This window comes from Octopus sinensis, linkage group LG14 (assembly GCF_006345805.1).
Source record: "Octopus sinensis linkage group LG14, ASM634580v1, whole genome shotgun sequence".
In the NCBI taxonomy this organism is placed as follows: Eukaryota; Metazoa; Mollusca; class Cephalopoda; order Octopoda; family Octopodidae; genus Octopus; species Octopus sinensis.
In genome coordinates, this window is record NC_043010.1 from 50,512,407 (window position 1) to 50,521,769 (window position 9,363).

At 38.0% G+C, this 9,363-nt stretch overlaps 1 protein-coding gene across 1 annotated transcript in view; it reads right to left on the reverse strand.

Moving 5' to 3' along the window:
• The window catches only part of LOC115218811 (soma ferritin-like), a 20,833-nt gene extending 17,060 nt beyond the window's left edge, over positions 1 to 3,773 (reverse strand). The window contains exon 1 of the mRNA XM_029788748.2: positions 3,450 to 3,773. Within this exon, the coding sequence (XP_029644608.2) occupies positions 3,450 to 3,525 (76 nt within the window). The 5' untranslated portion in view covers positions 3,526 to 3,773. The remainder of the gene's footprint in view (positions 1 to 3,449) is intronic.
• Between the last annotated feature and the right edge of the window lie 5,590 nt (positions 3,774 to 9,363).

Genomic DNA, 9,363 nt, shown 5'->3' on the forward strand with positions numbered 1-9,363 from the left:
ACAACTATATCTGGTCTGTTGGCCTTAATTTCTCTATCTGTGTGTATTGACACATCCCAGAGTATGGTTGCTTTCTCATTTTCTGCGACCTTTTCTGGTGCGTGCCTATACCATCTTTTTTCTGTTGTTATTCCATAATGTTGGTATAGCTTCCAGTGTATGTAGCTCCCTTTATCATTATTATTATTATTATTATCATTATTATTATTATTATTATTATTATTATTATTATTATTGTATTATCATCATCATCATCATCATTATTATTATTGCTATTATCATTATTATTATTATTATTATTATTATTATTATTATTATTATTATTATTATTATTATTATCATTATCATTATCATTGTTGTTGTTGTTGTTGTTGTTGTTGTTGTTGTTGTTGTTGTATTTTAAAAAAGGATTGACGTAACTCTTCTGAAAGGTAAATAGTAAAGATCCATATAATGTCCTATTGCCTCCTTTGCACATAAAGCTTGGACTGATAAAACAGTTTGTAAAGACACTAGGGAAGAGACATGCCATTAGGTTTAAGTATATTGTGGACAAGTTTCCCAAAATCACACAGGTGATTTTGCCGGACCCCAAATTAGAGCAGTACTCAAAGATATCAACTTCAAGACAATACTGGACGAACTGGAACTGCCTGCCTGGAATGCTTTCAATTGGATCTATGAGAATTTATTGGGCAACAACAAGGCAATTGTCAACAAGGATGGCATCAAGAATCTTCTGAAATGTTACTCAGCAATGGGTTGTCACACATCACTGAAAGTTCACTTCTTGGACTCCCATCTGGATTTCTTTGCAGATAACCTTGGGGTAGTATCTGGTGAACATGGTGAAAGATTTCACCAGAATATTAGTGTTATGGAGAAACGGTACCAAGGCTTCTGAAATATCAGTATGCTGGCTGACTACTGCTACACACTTTAGCATGATCAACCAGATCAGGAACACCGCAGGGAATCCAGATTACAATGTTTCCAACTCTGTTGTTCTAACTTTGCCCGTTTTGTCTGACTCATGTTTTGTGTATCCACTCTTTGTAGAATGATAATGATGATTTTTAACTCAATAAACTCACTTACTTTCTAAAAAAATGTCCTTATTTATTACGTTAATGGTATCATATATACAAAGATGTAAATTTTTGCTTGTATCTACAGAAAAACTGATACGTGCTGCATACAAATGGAGTGAAATTTTGAAATCAGCATGAAAAATTAGTCTAAAAATGTTGGTTTGCATTCATAATGAGTATAATACATTTAATTTTGTTGACCAGTGTGATAAGTGGCGTTATATCGGGGTTGAAAGAATGACGCGTACAATATTATTCTCTACTCTAGGCACAAGGACCGAAATTTTGGGTGGAAGGGGCCAATCGAATTGATCGACCCCAGTACGCAACTGGTACTTAATTTATCAACCCCGAAAGGATGAAAGGCAAAGTCATCAGAACATAAAGACAGAGAAATACCTATTTCTTTATTACCCACAAGGGGCTAAACACAGGACAGACAAACAAGGACAGATAAACGGATTAAGTCGATTATATCAACCCCAGTAACTGGTACTTATTTAATCGACCCCGAAAGGATGGAAGGCAAAGTCGACCTCGGCGGAATTTGAACTGATAACGTAGCGGCAGACGAAATACCTATTTCTTTACTACCCACAAGGGGCTAAACACAGAGAGGACAAACAAGGACAGACAAACGGATTAAGTCGATTATATCGACCCCAGTGCATAACTGGTACTTATTTAATCGACCCCGGAAGGATGAAAGGCAAAGTCGACCTCGGCGGAATTTGAACTCAGAACGTAGCGGCAGACGAAATACCGCTAAGCATTTCGCCCGGCGTGCTAACGTTTCTGCCGGCTCGCCGCCTTATGCCGTAAGTACAGAAATGTTTTGAAATTTTCGTCTGAATCATGTTGTCCGTATTTTTCCGCACATTTAGAAAAGAAAAAATTCTTTTAAAAAAATTTTACAAAGATTTTTAGAAATTTTTTTTCAGAATCATAATCTCCGTATTTTTCCGCATATTTTGAGAAAAAAAAATTCTGAAAAAAGTTAAAAATGAAAAGATGGGGGTGGGGTGGGGTAATTTAGAAATATCAATTTTTGCCAATTATTTTTCAGATTCGAATTCTCCGTAGCCGAAAAGGAAGGGGTTGTGTGGAAAAAAAAGTTTTTAAAAAGGGTGGTTTGGTGGTGGGGGCGGAAGTCTTGCCTGGTCCAGTTGGAGTAAGGCTAGTCTTTATTGTACAGTCTTTGTAGTTGTCACGGGTGGAAGGCTTTTGTTCGCACGTTTGTTGGATTAGTGAGATCGAATTTCAAATGGTCGAGAAATCAAGACATTGAAAATTTGAATGATTGAAGATGCAAAACGTTTGAACAGCAACAATAATAACAACAAAGCCGGGACCTCTGTGTTGTCATACAACCTATGCGAAGTAGCAGCCAGAATCACCCTCATATTATACTGTACTGTTTTATACACAAAGAACACATTGTTTATATTTTTAAAAAATTGACATGTCAGTCATGGCTGAATTGTCTGTGATCATGGATCAGCTTAGTAAATGGTATCTGAAGCAAAAGCAATATAAACAAGGAACTGAGGGAACATTTATGCGATCGCCTGGCTGACTAGGAATAGCAGTTAAATAACCCTCAAACCATACGCTACCGTCCTAGAAAAGGAAGTACACATTGGATAATGTGGTGCAACACTGCTCCTGTAGGGCCCGCCAGTCAGTCACAACAGTTACTCACTGACAGCTGAGTGGAGTGGAGCAGCGTGAAATTAAGAGTTTTACTCAAAAATACCAGGAACACAACGCAGTGCCCGGTCCGAAAAGCGAAACCATGACCTTGTGATCGTGAATGAAACACCCTGTTTCTTTATTACCCACAAGGGGCTAAACAGAGAGGGGACAAACAAGGACAGACATAGGTATTAAGTTGATTACATCGACCCCAGTGCGAAACTGGTACTTAATTTATCGACCCCGAAAGGATGAAAGGCAAAGTCGACCTCGGCGAAATTTGAACTCAGAACGTAACGGCAGACGGAATACCTATTTCTTTATTACCCACAAGGGGCTAAACACAGAGGGGACAAACAAGGACAGACATGGGTATTAAGTCGATTACATCGACCCCAGAGTTTTACTGGTACTTAATTTATCGACCCCGAAAGGATGAAAGGCAAAGTCGACCTCGGCGGAATTTGAACTCAGAACGTAACGGCACACGGAATACCGCTTAGCATTTCGCCCGGCGTGCTAACGTTTCTGCCAGCTCGCTGCCTTCTTCGTGAATGAAACATCCCATCTACTAGACCACGCGCTTTCACGTTTACACCTTGGGCTAAACAACCGTAACAGGAGAAATGTGGGCAGCAAAGATCAATAAGCTAAGTGACTTACGTGAATAGGAACTTGTAGAGACGACAAAAAATGCGGTGAGAATGCTGACCAGTAAAAAGGCTCTTCTCTTCGCCATATCTATCCAATTTGAACGACAATGAGATGAGACAATAGAGCTAAGTGTGTAATTGAGGAGATTAAGTGAGCTGCGTTACTCTCAGGTTGCTGTCATAACAAACGGATTCGTTTTGAGACAGAGAGATTACGTATATGAAAGTATAGTAAGTGACTTTTGTTTCTGCATGTATGCTTCTGTGTTTGTGTCTAGTTGTCAACTCTGTATGTATGCGTTTCTGTTTGTGTTTGTGTGTGTGAGAGAGAGAAAAATAGAGAGAGAGAGAGAGAGACAGAGACAGAGGCAGTGACAAAGAGAGGGAGACAGAGAAATAGTTTGTGTGACTATGTGGGTGTATTTGTGTGTGTTTGTCTGTATACGTATATGTGTATGTCTGCGAGTTTGTGAGAGTGCATGTATGAGTAATAAATTGGGTAGAGTTTATTGTGAGTGCTTCTATGGTTGTATACGTGTATGTGTGTGTACGACTGTAAGAGTGCGTGTGTGTGAGAGAGTATAGCTGCATGTGTGCGAGTATGGCTGTATGTGTGTGTAAGTATAGCTGTATGTATCTGTATGTATGACTGTATGTGTGCTAGTATAGCTGTATGTATATGTAAGTATAGCTGTATGTGTGCGAGTGTAGCTGTATGTGTGTGTAAGTATAGCTGTATGTGTGCGAGTATTGCTGTATGTATATGTAAGTATAGCTGTATGTGTGCGAGTATAGCTGTATGTGTGTGTAAGTATAGCTGTATGTGTGCGAGTATAGCTGTATGTATATGTAAGTATAGCTGTATGTGTGCGAGTATAGTTGTATGTGTGTGTAGGTATAGCTGTATGTGCGCGAGTATAGTTGTTTATGCGTGTGAGTAAAGCTGTATATGTGTGAATGTGTATGTATTTGCGGTGAAGATGTGTATGTGTCCGTCAGAGAGCAAATGTGTTCAGGAAGTAGTACTCTGTGTGTGTGTGTGTGTGTGTGTGTGTGTGTGTGTGTGTGTGTGCGTGTGTGTGTGTGTGTGTGTTCGACGTGTGTGTGTGTCAGGTACGTGCGTGTAAGTGAATGTGTATTCAGGCAGTGCAAAAGTGTGCTTATGTATTCATCTAGGTTTTACGTGTGAGATTGTCTGTCTGTATAACCACGTAGTGTAATGTGTGCATGCACAATTGTGTGGTCAGACAGTAAGAGTACACCTGTGTGTGTGTGTATGAGCGTGTATGTTTATGTGTGCGTGCGTATGTACGTGAATGAGTGTGTGTGTGTGTGTGTGTGTGTATGTGTGTGCATGTGTGTGTGTGTGTGTGTGTGTATTGTGCATGTGTGTGTCTATGTGTGTACGAGTCCGTGGTCAATCTGTTTTATGCGAGTGTACTTGTATCAATGCCTATGTGTATGTGTGAATGTATTTATATGAATGAGTGGGATCAATGCAGTTTGTGTGTGTATAAGTGTGTTTGATAGGGTGAGAGAAAGAGAGAGGGGGTGGGTCAAGAAAGAAAGAACGAAAGGAAGGAAGGAAGAAGGAAGGAAGGAAGGAAGGAAGGAAGGAAGGAAGGAAGGAAGAAAGGAAGGAAAGAAGGAAGGAAGGAAGGAAGGAAGGAAGGAAGAAAGAAAGGAAGGAAGAAAGAAAAGAAGGAAGGAAGGAAGGAAGGAAGGAAGGAAGGAAGAAAGAAAGAAAGAAAGAAAGGAAGGAAGAAAAGAAGGAAGGAAGAAAAGAAGGAAGGAAGAAAGAAAGAAAGAAAGTAAGGAAGAAAGAAAGATAGAAAGAAAGGAAGAAAGGAAGGAAGGAAGGAAAAAAAGAAAGAAAGAAAGAAAGAAAGAAAGAAACAGAGAGCGAAGAATTTTAGAGTAGTGAGTGTGATACTACGTGTTTGTGTGTACGCGCGCGCGTTGGTGTAGGTGTGTGTGTGTTTGGTATGTTATGTGTCTCTGTGTTTGGTGTGTTGTGTGTGTGTGTGTGCGTGTTTGCGTTTGGTGTATTGTATGTTTGGTGTGTCGTGTATGTGTGTGTGTGTGTGTGCTTGATGTGCTGTGTGTGTGATTGTGTCTGTGTGTATGTGTGATTTTGTGTGTGTGTGTGTGTGTTGCATGTCTGTGTGTTGTGCGTGTGTTTGGTGTATTGTGTGTGTGTACGTGTCTGTGTGTATGTATGTGTGTGATTGGCATGTAGAATGTGTGTGTGTGTGTGTGTGTGTGGCCTCAGTTTATTCCTCACCAAGAGACTCTCTATACAGTCAAATCAATACGCTAGAAATAGCTGCCAAATCTCACTCGAAGCACATAATACGGCTATAAGATAATAGAAAACTATCATAGGACGATGTAGACCAACAAATAATAAATAGAATGAAGTGGGAGCCATGGTAGGAACGCTTTTGTATTTCGTGTTTGCACATTCTTCGATTATCTCTTTTACTCTTTACTCTTTTACTTCTTTCAGTCATTTCACTGTGGCCATGCTGGAGCACCGCCTTTAATCGAGCAAATCGACCCCAGGACTTATTCTTTGTAAGCCTAGTACTTATTCTATAGGTCTCTTTTGCCGAACCGCTATGTTACGGGGACGTAAACACACCAGCATCGGTTGTCAAGACACACACATACATAAATACATGCATATATACGACGGGCTTCTTTCAGTTTCTGTCTACCAAATCCACTCACAAAGCTTTGGTCAGCTCGAGGCTATAGTAGAAGACACTTGCCCAAGATGCCACGCAGTGGGTATGAACCCGGAACCATGTGGTTGGTAAGCAGGCTACTTCCCACACAGCCATTCCTACGCCTGGAGATAAACAACAAGAACAAAAAAAAACAATAACATTAACCGAGGGTGTATGTGTTTGTGTGTGTGTTTGGTGTGACAAAAATAAATGCAAAGAAAATTTTTAAAAACTAAAGAAAAGAAAAAGACCATGGTTTCCTTAGTGTGGGCATTGTCATCGTACATGACAATTAAAGCTGAGCTTGGTATTTAACGGTCATTAGCAACATATATACAGGGTGCATAAGATATTTGAGGACAGATTTATGTTTATAAAAAAAAAGAAACAGATATATAACAGATAATGACTTTATTTATCAAAAAATTCTATGAGGATAAAAATAAACCTTCTTTTCTATAATGTTATTCAATAAAGCCACCTTCAGCTTCAACAAATGTTTCTATATGAAATCTAAATCATCTACATGCTCAAATCAAATGGTCCTGGTTCATTTTGGACATTACTCTGATTATGGCAGCTTTCAAAGAATCTTTGGTCTTATGGGTGTGTTCACTAACCTCTCTCTCAAGAATGCTCCACATGTAATAGTCCAATGGATTGAGATCTGGGGAATTAGGAAGCCAAATGTTAGGGGATTTAGGATCACGAAAATTTTCAGCCATCCATTCCTGTGTTAGTGGAGCCATATATTATAGTGCAGAGTTTTACTAAAACATATATGGCCTTCCATTGCATACACTGTCTATCCAGGGCTTAACAATTATTTCCAGGACCTCAATGTAGGTGGCAGAGTTAGCTCTAAGGCCTTGTGGAAAGAAGTAAGGAGGCATCATATGTCCTTCATTGCTGACAACCTCTAAAACGATGGCAGTTGCAAATTTTGTATGCATAACACTTGGAGCTTCAGAAGGGTCTGCACATTTCTTCTGTTAACATTTTGATCTTGGTTGAAGTTTTTCTCGTTTGAGGAAAACCAAATCAAATCATCTTATGGATTTTTCAGTTTGTTTCAGAGCTTTTTAGATCTGATGTAATGATTTTCTTTTGCTTTTCTGACAAATTGACCTTTCCTCATCATATAAGACTTACATCTGATGTCTTCGTGAACAACATTTCTGACTGTTCCTTCTGACACATGGAGATTTTTTGCAATTGACCTTGTAGGCTTTCTTGGACTGTAATCAACAGTCTGTTGTACTTGCTGGATAAATTCAGGTGTTCTAATGATTTCAGAGCGTTTAAAATGCTTTTTATGCTTTGATACTGGTGAAACCAGAAAGGAGAACGCTAATTCGAAGACTACAGATCCAATCCATCACTGGAACTGTAAAATCTGTAAAGCTTTCCAGACGCTTATCATTTAAATATATATCAGCATGTCTAGATATGTAACTATGTGCATAAAACATACAAAATATACATAAAACATCCAAATCAAAACCTACATAATACATACATACATACATACATACATGCATGCATACATACATACATACATACATACATACATACATACATACATACATACATGCATGCATACATACATACATGCATACATGCATACATACATACATACATACATACATACATACATACATACATACATACATACATACATACATACATACATACATGCATACATACGGACACCAGCCCACATTGCCTAAGATCTAATCTTGAGAAATTAGGCCTCTCACAACCAGAAAAAGAGCAAGCTGATTCGAAGACTATAGATCCAAACAATTACTAGAAATAAAAACTAGTTAAACTTTCCAAAAGTTTTTCATTTAAGTACATACGCGCATGACTAGACGTGTACAACAATACACATGAGAATACATAGAAAAAACAGAACATACAAATCGGCACGTGCACTGACTCCAAATACTGTACGTACACACACATACATGCAAAAATACGTTGTTGATGTTGTTGAAATTCCAGTGAAGGAGCCATGGATCTAGGTTAGAAACCAGCTCTTTCTGCATTGGCAAGAAATCTTGAAATAAAACTGAATAGTGACACACAAACACACACACACACACACACACACAACAACACACACACACACACACACCACACACACATATTATATTATATATATATATTATATATATATATAATATATAGATAAGAAAGTTGGTTTGTGAAAGCACGTGGTTGAAATATAGAAAATAGTAAAAAGTGAAAAAACTACAGAAGGCTTGTTTTAAAAGGTTAAAGACTATATATTTAAGTCAATATGTCTGAAGAATATTATAATTTTTTTCCTACAATGACATAATTTAGAAGAAAGACCGGTTTCGCGTTTAGCTTTTCAAATTTCTACGTAAACATAACGACGTAAGAAATTTGAAAAGCTAAACGCGAAACCGGTCTTTCTTCTAAACTATGTCATTGTAAGAAAAAAATTATAATATTCTTCTGACATTAGACTTAAATATATATTCCTTAAACTTTTTAAAAAAAGCCTTCTGTAGTTTTTTTCATTTTACTATTTTCTCTCTCTCTCTTCTCTCTCTCTCTAGATTATATATATAGATAATATATATATATATATATATATATATATATATATATATATATATATATATATATATAGATATAATTATATAATATATATATATATATATATATATATATATATATATATATATTATATGTATGTATGGAGGTGCGTGGCTTAGTGGTTAGGGGTGTCGGCATCATGATCGTAAGATTGTGGTTTCGATTCCTGGACGGGCAATGCGTTGTGTTCTTGAGTAAAACACTTCATTTCGCGTTTGCTCCAGTCCACTCAGCTGGCAAAAATGGGTAATGCTGCAATGGACTGGCGTCCTGTGCAGCTGGGGAACACATACACCATAGAAACTGGGAAACCGGTAAACGGGCCCGGTGCCTGGCTAGGCTTTAAAAAGGACGCATTTATTATATATATATATATAATATATATATATATATATTATATATATATATATATAATCGGCAGCTTACTACGAACCTTCGACGTCACCCCATCCCCGTAAAACGCGGCCGACCTCCTCACTGCCTCAACTGTTATAATTATCGGAGGACACCTTCGGTGTATGACTGACACATATACGCGCATGCGCTCACACACACCACACA